Source organism: Dreissena polymorpha, chromosome 11, assembly GCF_020536995.1.
Source record: "Dreissena polymorpha isolate Duluth1 chromosome 11, UMN_Dpol_1.0, whole genome shotgun sequence".
In the NCBI taxonomy this organism is placed as follows: domain Eukaryota; kingdom Metazoa; phylum Mollusca; class Bivalvia; order Myida; family Dreissenidae; genus Dreissena; species Dreissena polymorpha.
Window position 1 is genome coordinate 39,554,342 of NC_068365.1, and position 22,213 is coordinate 39,576,554.

The 22,213-nt window shown below is 35.7% G+C and overlaps 2 protein-coding genes across 2 annotated transcripts in view; one reads left to right on the plus strand and one right to left on the minus strand.

The window, feature by feature from the left end:
- Positions 1-22,213, minus strand: part of LOC127849774 (putative uncharacterized protein DDB_G0282499) — a 465,276-nt gene that overhangs the window by 108,775 nt on the left and 334,288 nt on the right. The window lies entirely within an intron of this gene.
- Positions 17,308-20,767, plus strand: LOC127851937 (putative nuclease HARBI1). Its single transcript, XM_052385930.1, has 5 exons — positions 17,308-17,388; positions 18,157-18,269; positions 18,594-18,705; positions 19,076-19,172; positions 20,277-20,767. The coding sequence occupies exons 1-5, from the start codon at positions 17,319-17,321 to the stop codon at positions 20,521-20,523; spliced, it is 639 nt and encodes a 212-aa protein (XP_052241890.1). The 5' UTR covers positions 17,308-17,318; the 3' UTR covers positions 20,524-20,767.

Sequence of the window (22,213 nt, forward strand, 5' to 3'; positions counted from 1 at the left end):
ATAAGCATATGTTCAATTTTGTGACCCCCAGGGCAGGGTCAAATTTGACCCCAGGGGCATAATTTGAACAAACTTGGTAGAGGACTATAAGATGTCACTACATACCAAATTTGGTAGCCCTAGACCCAATGATTATGGATAAGTAGATTTTAAAGTTTTCACAAAATAAGCCCTTTATAAGCATATATTCAATTTTGTGACCCCCAGGGCAGTTTCAAATTTGACCCCAGGGGTTTAATTTGAACAAACTAAGAAGAAAACTATGACATGTCACTACATACCAAATTTGGTAGCCCCATGCCATACAATTATGGACAAAAAGATTTTTAAAGTTTTCCCACAATAGGCCTTATATAAGCATATGTTCAATTTTGTGACCCCTGGGGCAGGGTCAAATTTGACCCAAGGGGCATAATTTGAACAAAAATTGGTAGAGGACTATTAGATGTCTCTACATTCCAAATTTATTAGCCCTAGGCCCAATGGTTATGGACGAAAAGATTTTGAAAGTTTTCACAAAATAGGCATCATATAAGCATATGTTCAATTTTGTGACCACCGGGGCAGGGTCAAATTTGACCCCAGGGGCATAATGTGAAGAAATTTGGTAGAGGACTATAAGATGTCTCTACATACCAAATTTGATAGCCCTATGCCCAATGGTTATGGACGAATGCTTTTGAAAGTTTTCACAAAATAGGCCTTATATAAGCATATGTTCAATTTTGTGAACCCCGGGGCAGGGTCAAATTTGACCCCAGGGGCATAATTTGAATAAATTTGGTAGAGGACTATTAGATGGTGTACATACCAAATTTGATAGCCCTAGGCTTAATGGTTATGGCCAAGAAGTTTTTTAAGTTTTCACAAAACAGGCCTTATATAAGCATATGTTCAATTTTGTGACCCCCGGGGCAGGGTCAAATTTGACTCCAGGGGCATAATTTGAAGAAATTTGGTAGCGGACTATTAGATGTCTCTACGTACCAAATTTGATAGCCCTAGGCCCAATTGTTATGGACAGGAGATTTTGAAAGTTTTCACAAAATAGGCCTTATATGTTCAAAAAATATGTTTAATTTTGTGACCCCCTGGGCAGGGTCAAATTTGACGGCAGGGGCATAATTTGAAAAAATTTGGTAGAGGACTATTAGATGCCTCTACATACCAAATTTGATAGCCCTAGGCCCAATGGTTATGGACGAGAAGTTTTGAAAGTTTTGCACAAAATAGGCCTTATATAAGCAAATTTTTGTGACCCCCGGGGCAGGGTCAAATTTGACTCCAGGGGAATAATTTGAACAAATTTGGTAGAGGACTATTAGATGTCCCTACATACCAAATTTGAAAGCCCTAGGCCCAGCGGTTATGGACGAGAAGATTTTTAAAATTTTCACAAAATAGGCCTTATATAAGCAAATTTTCAATTTTGTGACACCAGGGGCAGGGTCAAATTTGACCCCAGGGGCATAATTTGAAAAAATTTGGTAGAGGACTATTAGATGTCTCTACATACCAAATTTGATAGCCCTAGGCCCAATGGTTATGGACGAGAATTTTTTAAAGTTTTGCACAAAATAGGCCTTATATAAGCAAATTTTTGTGACCCCCGGGGCAGGGTCAAATTTGACTCCAGGGGCATAATTTGAATAAATTTGGTAGAGGACTATTAGATGTCTCTACACACCAAATTTGATAGCCCTAGGCCCAGTGGTTATGGACAAGATTTTTAAAATTTTCACAAAATAGGCCTTATATAAGCAAATTTTCATTTTTGTGACGCCAGGGGCAGGGTCAAATTTGACCCCAGGGGCATAATTTGAAAAAAATTGAAAGAGGTTCACCCTAGGATAATTACTGAGAAATTTCATCAGAATTGGACCAGTAGTTTAGGAGAAGATTTTTAAGGAAAAGTAAACGCACGCACGCACGGACGCACGCACACACTAAGGACACAGGACCATGACATAAGCGCCACTGGCCTCTGGCCAGTGGAGGTAAAAAAACGAGTCGCGACATCTTCCAATTGGGAAAAATCAAGTTATGAATTGCATCAATAGAAGAAAGGTATTTTAATGAATTTGCCTACACCATCTTCAACTTGTACAACTGTTTCCAGTGTTTCATGAGCACCATTGCTCGGTGCATAGACTTTGTCACCAACAGTCTCAAGTATCATAGGACTTGTACCAATAACTTCGTCATGTTCGTCGTCAATCTGCATTTGGCTACTGTCATCTTTGACAATTTTTGTTGCAATTTGGGAGTGTTGTTGTCATGAAAACACATTTATTTATGCAAGATCATGAACAAAGTCCCAACAATATCAAAATTGTGAAAAATTTAGTCACAATCTCCTCAAAATGTTACAAACAATAGTAACATAAAAGTTGTAAAATTATGTTTCTATGCATAGATATAGTACAATATTATCATACTTTCTTTGGCTGGGCACTTTTGCTTTCAAAAAATAAAATCATATATCATATGAGCAACATTATTATGACAGGTTAACTTTATTGTCAATGATCCATAGTAAATACTTTTTACAAACACTAAAATGTTGTCTATGTTATGTCTATTGTTTGGTTTGACACATTAGTAATACATTGAATTTAGTTTTCTTGTGAAAAATATGAGCCATAATACTGTTTAAACCCTTTGTCAATAACTATTGTTCCATGTCACATGCTTGCAGGTTTCCCTACAAATCATAAATACTTACAATGTCTGAAATGTTACAGGGATCTTTTCACGTTTTGGTAAATTGACAAAATTGAAAAAAGTTGTTTCAGATATGCAAAGTTTTGTTTAAGTTATGATATTTGTGAGGAAACAGTAATACTGAACATTTACCATGGTCTAATATAGCCATTATATGCATCTTTTGACAAATTAAAAACCTGAAAATTATTAAGCGTTGCAACGCGAAACGATTGAATAATTTGGAGAGTTCAGTTGTTGTCGTTTAATTTTGTGAATCTACGAAGATTGCTTATATAAAGTATAATATACACCTCTTATCTACACTTGACAGGATGGCTGAGCGGTCTAATTGGTTTTTACTACAGGACTCCAGGGGTCACTGGTTCGAGCCCTGTTACGGGCTACTTTTTTTCCTTATTTTAAATTTTATTCTTGATTTTTTTACTGGAGCTTTTTAGATCCAATGTTTACATTTATCAATATAAAGCATTTAATGACAAACACTAAAACATGCCAAAATCTGTAAAAAGGCCCCTTTAATGCATTTCATGAAAATGCAATTTAATCAATTTGAAAAGAAATGATTCAAACAATATTTAAACTTATAAATGGATAAGAATACAAAATCAACTCCTGATTGCTGCACTTGTCTCAATATTGGTCATCACTACATTACTCATGTGTTTTCAGTGTCGTCACATGATCTTTCTTATTCGATGCTATTCCCCTTGTAAAAGTGCATGCTTTAATCTTACTGTGATTTCTTTAGAGTGAATCTAGACTGACATTTTTTATCAAAGGATCTCAAGTTTTACTTTACAATTTTCTTATGATTTAATGCAATGGTGTGGTTTATAAGCCGTGCTTACGTAATAACACTGGTTTTTTACAAGTTATAATCTTGTAATTCCTTAACGAAAAGCACATTTGTTGAATGGATATCCCCCACCTTTTCCTTATTTATATCTATACACCTATGAAGTTTCATATTGAACACGTATATAGTGTCTGAGATATAGCCTTAAAAAGTAAGTGACTGACAGACGCATGGACGGACTGATAGGCGGACTGATAAACTGACGCACGGACTATGTCAAAACTATATCACTCCGCCTTTTGCATTTAAACAAGTATAGCATGTTACCTGAGTAGGAAACCCAATTTGCAAAATCAGAAATACAAACAAAAAACAGCAACATATATTGTGCTTTTGAATGTAAAATGTATGTTTTTGACAGTGTTAAGCTTAAAAGTTCATGTCAAACAGTTTAGAAAGGCTGTTTTTTGTAACACATTGTGAATATATTTGAATTGTAAAATGCATGCATCAAAATTGTGAGATGGCTGACCAAGGCCACAATCAAAGAAGTAAAAGAAGCCCTACAACATTTTCACGGTTTTGATTGCAGAATAACTCCATGATTTATTGCAGTGTAACCACATGATTTATTGCAAAACACCCTTTAATTTCATACTCTGTCTACAGTAAATAGGTCGTGGTGGTGGTAGAATGATAATAATTAAAGCAAAGATAAAAATGATAATGTCAATTGCAGTTGAATTTTAAACTTGTTAAAAGTCACTTAAGACTACAATTTAGACCATAACGTTTGCTCAAGACATTTTTATAAGGCAAAAGGGAAATTATTGCTTGTATCGAGATATGAAAACCATTTAAACAAGAGCACCGCCTTGCGGGTGCAGACCGCTCATCTATTTTCTCTTTAAAGGTGTAGGGACTCTCATTTTCAATCACAAAGGAGGGAGGGGTGGAGTGAAGAGGGGTGCATTGTGTGGGGGTGTGGACATTTATTACATTATCTTCCACAAATGCGGAAAAAAGGAAAAAAAAATCATGGGGGGGGTGGGGGGGGTGGGGGGGGAGATTGGGTGGGGGGGGGTGGGGGTGGGGATTATTGGGTGCGATGGTTGGACGGTATTTCAAACATAAAATAATAAAAATAAATATTTGTGTTTTTTAACCGTTTCAAAAAAACAAAATTTGGGGAGGGGGTGGGGTGGGGGGGTATAGTGTGAGGGTGTGGTGGTCATTTGTGAGATGATCTTAAAAAAAAAAAAATAGGGGGGGAGGGATTCGGGGGGGGGGGGGGGGGGGGGGGGGGGCACGGGCGATGGTTTGGGTAGAGTCTATTGTGGTATGTCAGGTAAGAGTAGTTTTGTCAAAGTATCAATCAAATCTAATCATAAATAAAGAAGTTATGGCAATTTTAGCAAAATTTAATAATTTGACCTTGAGAGTCAAGGTCTTTCAAAGGTCAAGGTAAAATTCAACTTGCCAGGTACAGTAACCTCATGATAGCATGAAAGTATTTGAAGTTTGAAAGCAATAGCCTTGATTCTTAAGAAGTAAAGTGGATCGAAACACAAAATTTAACCATATATTCAAAGTTACGAAGTCAAAAAAGGGCCATAATTCCGTAAAAATGACATCCAGAGTTAGGCAACTTGTCCTTTTACTGTACCCTTATGATAGTTTGCGAGTGTTCCAAGTATGAAAGCAATATCTATGATACTTTAGGGGTAAAGTGGACCAAAACACAAAACTTAACCAAACTTTCAATTTTCTAAGTATAAAGGGCCCATAATTCCGTCCAAATGCCAGTCAGAGTTACATAACTTTGCCTGCACAGTCCCCTAACGATAGTTAATAAGTGTTGCAAGTATGAAAGCAATAGCTTTGATACTGTAGGAATATAAAGTGGACCTAAACACAAAACATAACCAAATTTTCAATTTTCTAAGTATAAAAAGGGCACATAATTCTGTCAAAATGCCAGTCAGAGTTACATTACTTTGCCTGCACAGTCCCCTTATGATAGTTAGTAAGTGTTGCAAGTATGAAAGCAATAGCTTTGATACTTAAGGAATAAAATGGACCTAAACACAAAACTTTACCAATATTTTCAATTTTCTAAGTATAAAAAGGGCACATAATTCTGTCAAAATGCACGCCAGAGTTATCTAACTTTGCCTGCCCAGTCCCCTCATGATAGTAAGTAAGTGTACCAAGTTTGAATGCAATAGCATTGATACTTTCTGAAAAAAGTGGACCTAAACGCAAAACTTAACCAAAATTTTCAATTTTTAAAGTATAAAAAGGGCACATAATTCAGTCAAAATGCACGCCAGAGTTATCTAACTTTGCCTGCCCAGTCCCCTCATGATAGTAAGTAAGTGTACCAAGTTTGAATGCAATAGCATTGATACTTTCTGAGAAAAGTGGACCTAAACGCAAAACTTAACCGGACGCCGACGCTGACGCCAAGGTGATGACAATAGCTCATATTTTTTTTCAAAAAATAGATGAGCTAATAAATGATAACAATTTTATATGCAGTAATATGCACGTACTATACTGTCATAGATGGTCTAGGAGAAAACATAGCACATTGATAAATTTTATGTTGTTCTTTTATATCCGACATTTACAAATTATTTGCAATTTAGTATCTGATGGAGCTTGTTTAAAATTGCATCATAAGAGTACGAATTGAATCTTCTAAAAACAAACCTCTTTAACCAATTATGAGTAACACTGAAAATACGTTTTCATTTAAATAGTAACAATGAAAGCATTGTTTTGTTGAGTGTGTCTTTCAGTTTCAGTTTAAAATTTGTCATTATTAATAGACTTGCCAGCCTAAAATCTTCCTTGTTACAGAGAACACTGATTGTTAGAAACTAGTGGTTGAAGTGTGCATTCTCGACTCTGTATTGAACCACTAAAGAACAATGTACCATACATCCTCCTCCAGTCTGAATGTTTAAACATCAAAAGAGCTTTTAGAAGAGGCCATAACACAATTTCCAACTAAAGGCTTTTTTCAATCATAGATTGAACAATAACAAGCATAAATGTTGGTCTTCAGATTGAGATCTGCAAACAAAATTAAAAATGCCTACAAACAAAACAAGAGAAACAAGAATATCAGTGAAACTGATGGATGCTCCCCGATGATGCGCTTTGTCAATCTGTGTGTTAATAACCACCTAAAAAATCTATTATTAGCCTCGGTGACCTTGACCTTGACCAGAGTAACCTCAAACCTCACCAAAAGGTAGAGGGCCATGCAAGGTACGTACATGCCAAATATGAAAGAGATCGGTAAAGTATTGAAGGTGGTATGAGAAACTGTAACAAAAGTATGACGAAAAAATCTATTATTAGCCTCGGTGACCTTGACCTAGACCCAAGTGACCTCAAACCTCATAAAAAGATAGAGTTCCATGCAAGGTATGTTCATGCCAAATATGAAAGAGATCGGTAAAGTATTGAAGGTGCTATGAACAACTGTACCAAAAGTGTGATGAACAAATCTATTATTAGCCTCTTTGACCTTGATCTTGACCCCAGTGATCTCAAACCTCATCAAAAGGTAGAGGTCCATGCAAGGTACCTACATGCAAAATATGAAAGAGATCGGTAAAGTATTGAAGGTGCTTTGAGAAACTGTAACAAACGTGTGACGGAAGGAAGGAAGTAAGGAACTACAAACTGGCAACTATATGATCCCCGAAATATTTCGGGAAGCATAAAAATGTGGGAAAAAAAGTTAATTAAGAAAAAGAATCCATTCAAGTAATTATACAATACTCTTAATATTTATGTGTTGCTTCCAGCCCATATTATACAGAACTAGATATGTCACCGACACTAATCCCCCATGACACATGTTTGGACACCAGCAGATTGAATCTTTTAAAAATTATAAACAAAACAATCTTCTAAATATACTTAATACTTCAGCAAAATACTTCAAAGAGTCATTTTATGAAGCACATATATATTTCTCAACACATGAAAAATGGCAAACATCCAAAACTATGCTAAAATATATGTATCCTGGAAAAAGCAACTATTTGGAAAAACCCACTAATCTGCTGGTACAAATAAACATGACCCATTTATAATCCTTTCAAAATCACACACCGTATCAACCGTTATAATTTAAAGTAAGCTATCATTGGTTGATTTAATGGACCAGCGTTGTTTGTTCTGGGGTGATTAGTGGGTTTTCAAAACTCATACTTTTCCGGGATGGATCTATTGATTGAACATGGAATGCCTCCCTTTTTGATCACTGAAACATGATCTTGCGTAGGGTGTTAAATTTGCAAAGCATTTAAAGAAAGTCGAGTTAAAAAACAATTTTTTTTTTATAATTATATTTTCAGGATTATAAACAAGAAAAGTGCCAAAAAAACTGATGCCCCCATAGTGAATGTTTGGCCACCAACCAAATCCACTATTATATTCTACAAATGGCAAAAAACACAAAGTTCAATAACTCAGGAAAAATGGGTGGCTCTCAAAATTCCATTATTTATGATCATATACACATATTTGTTATCAAACTATGGAAGTTGGGGCAATATTCACATAGCAGTAAAAGGGGAAATAATAACAAACATTTTTGAAAATATATATTCTTAAGTGGAAAAACAGACAAAGGGTCATAATTCTAGCAACACTCCACGCATCAAAATTCTTTTATTTAAAATCATTAACACAGTAGACCTCTCATCAGTGCTTAATCTGCTCAGAAGGGAAGTTGTCCACACCCGTAGATTACCATTCCTTCAAACTGCGCACTTCCTCCTCCACTTCTGCCTTTAGTAAGCACAGACTGTTGGTGCTGTTTGGAGATGTCCTTTAATGCTAATTGACAACTGACCTGACACAAGTGACTACAGAGGACACGCCGCTGGGTCAGGTACTACCATAGCTCACCGAATTTCTTGCTTAGGTGAGAAAAAAAGAACAAACACATTTGTTGAATTGATATCCCCCGCAAAATTAATTGTGTTGTACGTTGGTGCTTTGATATAAAGGTATACTCATACAAAATAAATAAGTTTAGGGTAATTGTTTTATGAATTCTCCTCATCGATATATTTACACCCATGAAATTTCATGTTGAAATCTTGTATTGTATCTGAGATATAGAATTGGAAAGATACATCATTCAAAAACAACAAATGGCACTCCTAGTTAAGAAAGTGGAGGGTTATCATTTTGTGCATTTCACTACTTCCAATTGATTTTTACACATTAATGAAGTTTCATGTTGAAATGTTGTATCGCATATGAGATATACCGGTAACCCTGAACAGTACAAAAACAACAAAGGCAAATATCTCTTATTTAAGATAGTAAAGGGCCATGGTTCTTAGTCATGGCACTTCTCCTAGTTAATATCAATACATCCATGAAGTTTTATGTTGAAATCTTGCATGGTATCTTAGATATTGACCACAAATGTAACATGGTACGAAAAAGAAACAAAGGGAAATCACCCCTATTAAAGAATGTTAGAGTTATGGTTATTGTGCATACATTTATCACTTCTTCTCATTGATGTCTACACACCCACGAAGTTCCACTTTTATATCTTATATAGTTTCTGATATATAGCCCTTACACGTTTTTTTTACAGAAAGATGGACGAACTGAAGGACTGACAGCAGGGGTTTTTCAGCACTGTCTGCACCTCCGGAAACGGAGGCAATCCCAAAGCAAACGGACCTGATCCGAAACCGAAATTATAAAAAAACATCCCAATTTAAAAAAAAATTAATTGTTTTTTTTTTTTTTTAAGAATGAAATGTCTTATAACTTGAGTGACTAACCAGTGTTTGTTTTGGTAAAAATATCTGCTATAAGGTTTTGACTGTTCAGTTCTTATCTCAGAGTGTAACTGTAACTGAAAAACAAAACTGCAGTACTTGAATAAACGTTGAACATGCCCAATATTGCATCTGTTCATATAAAGAAGACAAAATAACAAATAAAAACAAATTTATTTGTTACACAACTGAATTATTTAAGCATAATAAATTCACAATTTTACCCAAATGAGCCGTTTCATCACAGCAAAAATTCCCAAAATGACCAATTTTGTCGATAAAAAATTCCCAATTTGGTCAGATCACTCCTTTTCCCAAAATAGGCATAAAAACCCCTGGACAGACCGACGTAGGGATGAAAACCGCAATTTCTTAATCCCTCTGCCTTGGTGGAGGATAAATAGGACCATGATTCTGCCAAAATGTGTTTCAGTTACAAAATCTGAACGATCATCTACATATTAACGACATTGAAGTGGTATAGCTTGAGATAGTTCCACCCAGTAGTTATAAAACAGAAGTATACAACATTAGTTCGAGACAGACGTTGTTAAGGACAAACTGACGGACGGACAGTTGGATGGACAAGTGCACTGCTTAATGCCTCCCACTATATGGGCCCATCAAACAGAAGTATACAACATAAGCTTCAAGACAGACGTTGTTAAGGACAAACTGACGGACGGACAGTTGGATGGACAAGTGCACTGCTAAATGCCTCCCACTATATGGGCCCATCAAAAGAACAAAAAGGCCTTAATTCTGCCAAAAAAGTCAAAGCACACATTCCTTTCTATATAATCATATTTACATTAAGGTCATGCAAATGTAAAAGTTTGAGCAAAATAGGCTAAGTTTAGGAAGAGTTGAGTACATACTTTTGAGGCCTATAGAGGCCATAGAAAAATAAAAGCGCTGAATGCACTGAAGTTATTATTGAAGTTATTCGCCATTGCATAATATTAGACGCAATTCATTTTTCAAAGTTAATCGCAAGTATTAAGTTAACATAGTCATTCAAATTTATAAAGAGTGAGTCTTTCTCGGCACAGATGCGGCAGTTATCAGGTTTATCGTACCTAAGAAAACTGGCTTGAATAATGTGGTATTAACCTTAGTTGTTAGCAAGCAAACAACTAACAAGAGACACATGAGGGCCTGAATCCCTCTACTGCTATGAACACTGTGCAAGTTTGGAAATAATAAGATGGAAACTGTGTACTTAAATCGCGCAAACAAGGAGAATTTTCTGAAATTCAAGGGGAGATTATTCTGTACTTATTTCTCTGATACTGCACATATTCAATAGGGTTCAAGTCCTCATTGATATAAAGATACTGTGCAAATTTGGAAATACTTGAATGAAAACTGGAATTAATTGCGTAAACAAGTGTGATTTCAAAATTTTCTCATATTCAAGGGGAAGTCATTCTGGACTTATTGCTACGATATTGCTCTTTTTAAACAAGGGCTGTTTGTAAAACATGCATGCCCCCCATATGGGCTGTCAGTTGTAGTGGCAGCCATTGTGTGAATACGTTTTATGTCACTGAGACCTTGACCTTTGACCTAGTGACCTGAAAATCAATAGGGGTCATCTGTCAGTCGTGATAAATGTACTTATAAAGTTATATGATCCTAGGCCTAATTGTTCTTGAGTTATCATCAGGAAACCATTTTACTGTTTCGAGTCACTTTGACCTTTACCTTTGACCGGAACATTAATAGGGGTCATCTGCCAGTCATGATCAATGTACCTATGTAGTTTCATTATCCTAGGTGTAAGCATTCTTGAGTTATCCAGAAACCATTTTACTATTTCGAGTCACTGTGACCTTGACCTTTGACCAAGTGACCTGAAAATCAATACGGGTCATCTGCCAGTCATGATTAATGTACCTATGAAGTTTCATGATCCTTGGAGTAAGCATTCTTGAGTTATCATCCGGAAACCATTTTACTGTGTTGAGTCACTGTGACCATGACCTTTGATCTAGTGACCTGAAAATCAATAGGGGTCCTCTGCCAGTCATGATCAATATACCTATGAAGTTTCACGATCCTAGGCATTAGCATTATTGAGTTATCATCCAGAAACCATTTTACTATTTCGAGTAACTGTGACCTTGACCTTTGACCCAGTGACCTGAAAATCAATAGTGTTCCAGTCCTTATTAATATAAAGACACTGAACAAGTTTGAAAAGAATCGGATGAAAACTGTGGACTTTATTGCGTAAACAAGAAAAAGTCTAACGCACGCACGGAGGGACAAAAACCACGCCATCCCATAAGCTCTTCTGGCCTTTGGCCAGTAGAGCTTAAAACACTGACAGAGAGCCATGATTCAACTAAAACTTGTTGCATACACAACACATCTCTTTATGATCATTTACACATCCAAGACTTAAAGCTGTGAAAGTTTTTGACAAAAATCTGGCACAAACTAAAGGAGGAATTGAGTACACAAAATATTTGGGCTTATATATTATAATAAAAAATGAAAGGGCCATAATTCTGCCACAGCCAGTTGCAGCCAAAATGTCTTTACATGTATTTAAGATCATCTGCACACTAATATATTTCAGCTGAGAAAGTTTGAGCATGATCCAGCTACCAGTAAAAAGAAGTTGCAAATGATATTGGATACAAAATAAAATGTCCTTTTATTAATTTAACAGCAATAACTAGGTATACAACCAAATTATTCAATTTGTGATTGAAATATTCGATAATTATAAGTTGCATTACCAGTACACGTCATGTTATCGCCTTTTTGGAAAAAAGTATATTTTACAAGAAAATATCTTTAAATGAGAAAAATGTCATTAAAATTATAACCGACAAGATGAAACTTTGTACTAAATATAACCCTTTTTTTTTTTTGCACGATTTTGGGAATGGGGCCGGTTTGGATTGGGAAGTATAGCGTCTCATTTACTAACATTTTGAAATTAATGTTGTAAATTTCATGCTTATAACTCATTTCCTCCTATTTCAAGAATGAAATCACCCTATTTTTCAAAATCAATGGATGAAAACCCTATTTCCCAAATAATAATCTGGAGCACTGCTTCCATATTGCAATTACTTAAACACTTTGAAATTGCATAGCTACGCAAGCATCCATAATTCTAAATATTGACTTAACATCATGCACCCTGCAGATATTGTTAATTGTTGGCGTGAAATCTACTAATGTTGACATGGAAGGCAGATGCAAAAAACATGAACATGCGAAAAACATAAACATGCGCAATTATATCTGCCACTAATTTACTCGCTGAATACAATTGTGGTAAGATATCTAGGTCAAAACCTCTGGATAAGACAGCTACAGTACAACACGAGGGTCAACACACATCCTTGTTGACTGCGAGTACTTAGACAGTGGATTGGTGGGAAAAGCATTTAATTAAGATTGCATCCATTAACTGAATAAGTGCCTCTTGACTCACTTCATCAAAAAACATGTAGAATATTATTTAGCACAAATCTTTCACCATCAAAGCCATGATAAAGATACATAATTATGTATCTTGACAATCTATTATACAACTTACCATGTGAGCATGTGGGTGTTGGTAGTGAAGCAGGACTTTTAAAAAACATGATGAGACAGCATACTTGCACAAGAAACAGCTTTTAAGATATGCTGTATAGCTCAGTATTGTACAGGCCGTAATTAGTCACTAGCCTTGAATAAAATAAACAATTTTGGATACAATGTCAAATGCATAATTTAATATGAAAAACTAGACATATATCATGTGCACTGTGACCAGAGTGTTACAATTGTCATGATTTAAGATAAGCAATAGGAAGTGCTTTTAAACTAAAAACCCGATAGTATTAATCCAGGCCATTTAGGCCTGACTGGCCTTGAAGGTATACAAGAAAAGACACAAGGGCGATAAAGGTCCTAAGGCGCTTATCTAAGAATTTATGGAACTAAAGAATTATGAGCAGGGGTTTTTCGCAAGGTTTTACAAAACATGTTTAAAGAAAACTGCCACATCATCTGGCAGCTATTTTTTGAAAACAAAAATCATGCCAAGAAATAATAATAGCACAATTTGTGTTCATGTGTTTATAAACTTTCACAATGAGTGTGTTATGGCAAACAAATGTGACTGCTAGAGTTGTCATATTGTATTCCTATTGCCACAAAAAAAACTGCTGCGCCTCATTGCAGTTTTTTGGGTTTTTTAACAGACAGGAACCGAATTTCACTAAGCCAATAAATAATTATATTTCATCGAGATATTAACTAACAACACCCTAATGCAGTTTTAGTTTCACCAAAATCCAATAAATAGTTTTCTGTAAAATCATAGTATTGAGCATACATGTATGTTAGCAATCTTTGAATTATCCTATGTTTGATATGAAATAAGTGGTTGCATTTTATTCTTAAAGGGGCATATTTACGTTTTGGTAACTTCACACAATTTACAAAAATTGTTTCAGATTTGCAAACGTTCGTTGTAGTTATGATATTTGTGAAGAAACAGTAATACATTTACCATGCTCTTAAATATCCATTATATGCATCTATAATGTGTTGCAACGCGAAACGATTGAATAATTTAGAGAGTTCTGTTGGTGTTGTTATACAGAACAGGCACCATGTACTTAAACAAACGCCACTCGCCGCGGTGTTCATTTCACTGTGTTCACTAACCAATTAATCACCGCGATGGGTGTTCAGATCAAATGTCGCGGGGGCCGTTAGTGATAAGGCGAACACCGCAGACCCATAATATCTACCACGGTGTTCATCGTGTTCGCTTTAAATAAAATAATTGAACAAGAACATAATGAATTGATCCCTTTAATTTAAAAGTGATAATTAATAATGTATTTCACACCCATGCCCATGACAGTGTTTTCTGTCTTTTTAAACGCCGCGTATAAAAGAAAACCGTGTTCGCACCTAGCTGTAGGATACCGCACCTGCCATGGAGGAGTGTTAATTGAGTGTTTGATTATTCAATGAACAGTTTGAAGCCATGGAGAACTCATAACTGATTGTAGTAATCGTATTATCCCCGAGTCCTTGGATTTCCCGATACATACGTGTCAACTGTCTCAATCGCATACATGCAACTTCTCCCATCTTTATCCATTTCTCAATAATCCCATATATGCCCGATTTCCATGTTTAAAATCATATTATGGGTGGGTAATATACACGATAAGAGTCATAAACACAAACTTTTTCAATTTTTGAAAGTTTCAATCGAATTTCGGCATATGATTCTATTTTAAGATTTGATGAAATAAGCGTCCAATCAGGACAGTTATATTGCAACATGCGTACATCATCTGACACGGTTTGCACGCGTCATGTACAGCTATTTAAGGTTACAATTTCTACATGAAATAAATGAATTTCTTGGTCCAGAAAAAGCGCGCAAAAATTGGCGTGGGTGTATTCATTTGTAAATAAAATTTTTGTAGATGGTACAACATTGAGATCATTCAATTTCCATGAAAAGTTTCGTTGTGAATTTCAACTAAAGTACCGGGATATCTCGCGAATCATTTGGTATTGATATTTCCTCTTAATAAAATATAATACCACAACGTTACTGTTACGCTGTATTCATTATTGAAACAATTATTGTATTGTATACTGACTGCACACAAGTGTCGTAACATACTGATGCAATACGTAAATTCGGAAGTACTTAATTCGGACACAAGTAAATAAATGATTTAATACTCTCTTGATTTCTTTGAAACTCAATATTTGTTGTTAAAAAGGGCGATTGCATTGATTTACACCATAAGAGTTAATAGTATTGATCTTATAACCGCTTTATTTACGTTTTCGACTTTACGTACTGTCCGTTTTTAAGTGCGCATACATGTGCACATACGTCTAATATCTACATGTAGTATATGATTTTCTTTTGTAAATTTACATTTAAAACGCGTGAATGACTCTCGTAGACAGGTGTTAACGATGGCTGCGCAGCATCGCGGTGATCACGGGTGTTCCCGTTAACGATAGCGTGTAATCGCGGCAATTTCTGGTGTTCGCCGAACACCGCGGTCAGTAGCGTGTCCGCCCCCCGCGAAATGTCACCCATCGGGAAAAGTGAACACAGCGGTCAGGCGTTTTTGTTTAACTACACGGTGCCTGTACTGTATTGTGTGACACAATGAGGTTGCTTATATTAAGCATAAAATACTTCAGTCAATATATCAACAAGGATGGCCGAGTGGTCTAAGTGTTAGACTTTTACTCCAGGGGTCAGTGGTTTGAGCCCAGTTGAGGGTCACTTTTTTACTGGAACTTTCTAGATCTAATGTTTGCATTTATCAATATTAAACTTTTAATGACAAATTACAATATCTGCCAAAATCTGTGAAAAGTCCCCTATAAAGATCTATATGCTTAATCTGATAAACAAATAATTCTACATTTAATAAGCGATAAACATTATTTTGAGTTTTTTTTTATATAATGCTGTATTGAATAAGAGCGTTGCGTTTCTCACAGATCTGGTAATGAATGTAAAAGTAACAAGAGCTGTCCCCTATAAACGCTTTGATAGAACAAATAGCATTTTTCGAAACCTAAACTCAGATTTCGAAACCTAAATGTGGACCCTAAGTTTAAGGTCAAGGTCACAGGGGTCAAAATTTGTGTGCGTATGGAAAGGCCTTGTCCATATAAACATGCATACCAAATAAGGTTATATCTCAAGGAACATAGAAGTTATGAGCATTTTTCAAAACCTAAACGCAGATTTCGAAACCTTAACATGGACCCTTAGTTGAAGGTCAATGTCACAGGGGTAAAAAAGTGTGTGCGTATGGAAAGGCCTTGTCCATATACACATGCATACCAAATATGAAGGTTATATCTCAAGGGACATAGAAGTTATGAGCATTTTTCAAAACCTAAACGCAAAGTGTGACGGAAAGAGGGACAGACGGACGGACAGACGGACAGTCCGATCACTATATTCCCCTTTTCTTCAAAAGGGAACATAAAAATGAAGGTGTGGAGGTGTCCTAGCAATTATCCAAAGACAAACACCCTTGCATGAAACAAAGCTCATAAACGATAATAATTGATGCAAGATAAAATATATCATTGATGGTTACTCTCAAACAGACAGTCAATGAATGGACAGCGAATGGAAATATAGATAATAAAAGGTTAGTGTTGATTATAGATCAGGTTTATCATGCGAGGCTTAGAAAACAAAAAGCATGAGCCTTGGCGAGTGCTTTTTTGTTTTCGTGCTGAGCATGATAAACCTGATCTATAATCAACACTAATCTATTATTCTATTTATCCCACTTTTTATTTTTTAAACCTTTTTGTTTAAACAAAATTAGTTTGACTGGATAATTTCACTGGATTTATGATGTCATTTCGTCGAAATATTGACGTCATTTCCTGCCGTTGATTATAGATGATATTTAATCAACAGGCCCCGATTTCTCGAAAATTCTTAAGTCAAATTATTTAAGTTAAGCTGGTAAAAACGAGCTTAAGTTGATCGCTTAAATTAATCCGATTTCACGAACAAATTTACGGGATTAACTTATTAGCTTAATTACGTTATTTTAAACCAAGTACTTAGCAGGCTTAACTCTGTTATTGCGGCTTAAATATGGCGGAGATACGGCGTCGTATTCGTCAGTTGCGAAGAGTTGTTAGGATAGAGAGAGTGTTTCAAGATAGGTTGAATCCGCTTAAAGTCCTTTCGGACGAAGAGATTTTTCGTTGGTATAGCTTCCGTAGTAGAACAATAATGGACATTGTGGAAGTGCTGTTCCCCTTCTTAGAGAGGCCGACGAAGCGCTCGTCACCTCTCCCACCACTTTTGAGCGTTTTAGTAACGCTTTATTTCTTGGCCTCGGGAGCCCACTATGTGGTGATTGGTGACGTTCATGGAGTTTCGGCGCCCTCTATATGCAGATGTGAAACTGCTGGCGCGAATGGGCGTGCATCGGATAAAATTTCCAAGATTACTTGGCGACACAAAGGCCAAGTTTTATTCCATTGCAGGTATATTATGATAGCTATCATTCTTTTCCTACTTAAAATTTTCTGCATAAAATATTGGTGATTTTTAAACTTCATTTTACTCGAGACTAAGAGCGAACAACCAGTTGTCCCCCATTCAGGTAGGTATCGGGTAAAAAGTAAACAAACCAAACGCAAACAAGTTCTGCATCTCAGATCTCTGAAATCGTAAAATGTACTGTTCATGTTTACGTATACATTTTTTTTTATTTATTGATATACTTATAGCTCTAATTTGTGTACATTAGTATATTAATGCTGTATTGCCGTATAATTTCGTGACCCAGAACTTTTCATCAGTAAAAGATTAGCTGCAATATAGCAACACTGATAATAGCTATTAAAACTGTGCCTGTTGCATTATTCAATTGATGCCCAACATTTATTACGTTTCTTTAAGGTATTTTATTGATTCAAATACCTCATTTATGTGGGTTTATTTTAAATATTGATTGAAATTCTTTGTCACTGTCACAATTGACTGTCAGTTTCTGGAAACATTTGTTTTAACAGCAATATCATACCAGTTAAGAGTATATTCTATTGTCATATCTTTTATTTACCGAAGAAAATACCAGGAACAAGAATAAACAATGTAAACACAACATAGAAAAATATCAGTTTTTGTCTTTATTGTTAAAACAGACAAAATATCAATTTTATGTCGCATACATTTCCCTTTAAACAACTGAAAAGCATAAATTAATTTTTTTTTATTTTGTTGTTGAACGTTCTATGTTAATTTACTAGGTTTTCCAAATGTTATTGGTGTCATAGACTGCACCCATGTGAAAGTTCTGGCACCAAGAGAATATGAGGCTGACTACGTAAATCGCAAAGGCTACCATTCACTCGATGTACAGGTAAATTATGTGAAATGTGTTTATTGTTTTGAAACATCAAACATTCACTTTTTATTGCATTCTTTTAGAGTCTATGCTTTCAAACATAATGGAAAACTAATAAATTGGCTGTGCAAATTAACTATGTGCAAAATGTGCATTAAATAAACACATTCTTTTTTCCATTTAATTTACATAATGAGGGTACTTCTGCAGTGCCATGTTGCTATGGATTTTGTAAAGTTTTTAGATGGCCCAGTTTGAATCGCCTAAAGAAATGTGTGAATAACAACATTTTGAACACAGACGCGAACTTCTGTATGATTCTACAATTGCTGCTTTCAGATGGTGTGCGATTCTGGCTATCGTTTTCTGAACGTGGTGGCAAAGTGGCCAGGAAGTGTGCATGATGCCAGGATATTTAGAAATTCCTTACTTTGTCAGCATTTAGAAAACGGTTAAGTATTGTTTATAATGCATATATTGTTGTAATCCAATACAGTTATTACCATATAAAGTTTTAGTTAATCCATATTGAAAAAATATATATTTTTGAATAATTTAATTGACCTTGACAGAGTTTCTTAATAACCACACGGTCCATTCATTCAGCCGTTCTTCAATGCACCTTCATATTTTTGCATATTTTAAGGGTCATGTAGTAAGAAGCTGCCTTTGTTTATGACCAAATAGAGAAAAAAAAGGTTCTTGAGAATGTTGCTTTTATACACTTAATACCGAATACTTAATTAATAATGCTTAATTGTGTATCATATGGAATTTGCCTGATGTAATTTAACATTGATGTATTTCCATATCTCCTGCAGGAACTCTTGATGGATGTATCTTGGGTGACAGTGGGTACCCCAGTAGACGTTATCTGATGACCCCTTACTTACAAACAAGGAACAGGGCACAGGAAAGGTAAACCCCAAAATCAATCACTTGTTTGTGAGAAATGACATATTTCTTGAATTTTCTTTTGTGAGTGTGCATATCGAGATACTCATGTGCATGTAATTCATAAATATTTGAATACTTCTACAATTTTCCAGCGCCCGCGAATGTTGTCTTTGGGACAAATTTATGTCATTAATAAAATAAATATTTTGCAGAATAATATTAACAAAAAAGATTGTGTATAAAGATAATCAAAGTTAAAAAATCATTACTTGTTTACCAACATGACCCCAACCTATAAACACAAGCAGACAAATGTATCAAGATCATCTTGAGCCCACCCCACATAATACCCCCTCTCAACCCCCACCCCCTCAAAAAAAATTGTTTCCTTTTTTAATTTTTTAAAGATCATCTAATAAATGACCACACCCCACATTATACCCCTTCTGAACCCCCCTACTCCCCGCAAAATAATAAATTGTTTTTTCCTTTTATTTTTGAAAGATCATCTAATAAATTATCGAATATGAACAATTTCCCCACGATGGCTTACGTTATACTGTCAAGCACTCGAATAGTCGAGAACGCTGTCCTCCGACTGCTCTTGTTCGTATACTAAATTATCACACCCTAATTATATTTTATTTCTTAACGACATTTTTAAAATATGTGTATACGAAAAAAATGTGGGTACGAAAATTTTGTAGTAGGAAAGATGGGGTACCTGTAAGTATACCGGGGTACCACCAAAAGTATCATTTGAAAATCTGTGTACGTTGGAGTAAACTTCAAAGTACCCAGGGTATGAGGAAGTAGTACCGGTGGGAAACTTGACCCATTCAGCCTAAGTACCAGTTCATAGATTGTTAGAGATTGTCCCGAACCTCTCGATAAATTTGAAAGAGGACCGGATCCATGCTGCCTTTACCTTTATCAATGATAATCAGCGAGGAATGCCGATTGAGAAAATTTAGCTTACTCAATTGGACTGGCTCGGATTTTTTCGTAGGTTGCCATTGTGAAGAATTTTTCATGGTATGGTAACTTAGACGAGCAGTTTCGCTGAAGCAGCATTGCAAAAATCATTTCATGCAATCATTATAATAACATTTAATGTTATTTCAGATACAACCGATCACTACTGAGGACCAGGGTTATTGTGGAGCAGGCATTTGGCGTTTTGAAACGTCGCTTTGCTTGCTTGGCGTATGGCCTGCGATGCCACCCTGGAAGATGCTGTAGCATTATCATTGCTACTGTATTCTTACACAATTATGGACTTGACTGTGGTGACATCTTGGAACCCAATCAGGATATGGATGTAAATCAACCCCCCAACATTGTTCATCAAGAAAACAACAATGGAATTTAATACAGGGATATATTTGCTGAACGTTATTTTTCTTAAAAGTTTTCCTTGCATGTATATACATATGTGTCGCGTTCTGAAAAAAACTGGGCATAATGCATGTACATAAAGTGTTGTCCCAGATTAGCCTGTGCAGTCGGCACACGCTAATCTGGGACAACACTTTACGCATATGCATTATGCCCAGTTTTCTCAGAACGCAACTCATATACAGACAGGAAATGTTTATGACACAGGTATGCCCCCCCCCCCCCCCCTAAATGCTATAATATCAACACAACTATATAAAATAAATGTTAAATACATATTGCTTTGTATGAAAAACATAACAAATAAAAATTAATTTAACCCTTTCCCACTTGGAAGCAAAGTGAAAATTGCTATGAGCAAACAGCATAAATCCAGAACAGCCTGCATGTAACACGCTGTCTGTTCAGGTTTAATGCTGTTTGCTGCTCGTCCGTATCTTGGGGTTGGAAGTGTGGCCTTTAAAAGTTGAATTTATTAAGAAGTCTTTAATTAAATTTAACTTTCTAAGGACTTCAAATCCGTCAAAATACGTATCTAAGTGATAAAGGGTTAAAAAAACAATGTCAAGATTTTATGGCAAGAAATTATCTATTTGTTTCAATATAAGTGTTTTGTTGAGTTCATGTATTTCCTTTTCTTGGACAATTTTATTTTCATAGTAAATCTTCTTTGCCTCCCAGGCTCTAATCTCGCTGGTAATTCGCCGGCTTTCAAGATCGTATAACTCTTCCTCCACATCAACCTTCCGTTTCTTCATTGATTTCTTGCCTGCATGATAATAAAACACAATATGTTATAGTATTTGCTTTGTGATAGTTCATGCTTTAAAATGAATATCCTGATTGGATTCCAAGATGTCGCCACAGTCAAGTCCATAATTGTGTAATTACATGTATATAGTAGCAATTATAATGCTACCTTTTTTGAGCTTACTTGATTTCTCAGGTGAGCTTTTGTGATCGGTCTTTGTCCGTCGTCTGTCGTCCTCATTTGGTTTGAAAACACTCTATAGGCCACATTTCTTGTCCGATCTTCATGAAACTTGGTCAGAAGATTTGTCCGAATGATACTTTGATCGAGTTCCCAACTGGGTCATGCTGGGTCAAAAACTAGGTCAGTAGGTCAAAATAAGAAAAACCTTTTACAAACTGTAGAAGTCACATTTCATGCACAATCTTCATGAAACTTTGTCAAAATGTTTGTCTTAATGACATGATGGTTGAAAAATATGGCTGGCAGGGGTGGGGGTTGACGCAGTTTCCTTATATTTATATAGTAAAAAAGCTTGTGAACACTCTATAAGTCACAATTTTTGCCCAATCATCATGAAACTTGGTGAAAACATTGGTTTAATTAATATTTCAGATGAGGTCGAAGATGGTCCCGATTGGTCTAAAAACATGATGGCCAGGGGAGTGGGACTGTTTTTAGTATATGAGTATAGAGAAACCTTGTGAACTCTCTAGAAGTGATATCGTGAAACTTAATCAAGACTTTGGTTTTATTGATATCTCAGACAAGTTGGAAAAGGTCTCAGTTTGGTGCAAAAAAAACACACTTTTTAGCTCACCTGATTGCTCAGGTGAGGTTTTGGGGTTGGTCGTTGTCAGCCGTATGTCAGTCCGTCCACATTTGGTTTTTAAACACTCTTGCATTCACATTT

Bases quoted from the DNA above. Each gene is read 5' to 3' on its own strand.
- LOC127851937 (XM_052385930.1), top strand. From the start codon at position 17,319: ATGGGCGTGCATCGGATAAAATTTCCAAGATTACTTGGCGACACAAAG. The intron at 18,270-18,593 runs GTAAATTATGTG...TGCTGCTTTCAG, and splicing joins ACCATTCACTCGATGTACAG to ATGGTGTGCGATTCTGGCTA. The intron at 19,173-20,276 runs GTAAACCCCAAA...ATGTTATTTCAG, and splicing joins AGGAACAGGGCACAGGAAAG to ATACAACCGATCACTACTGA.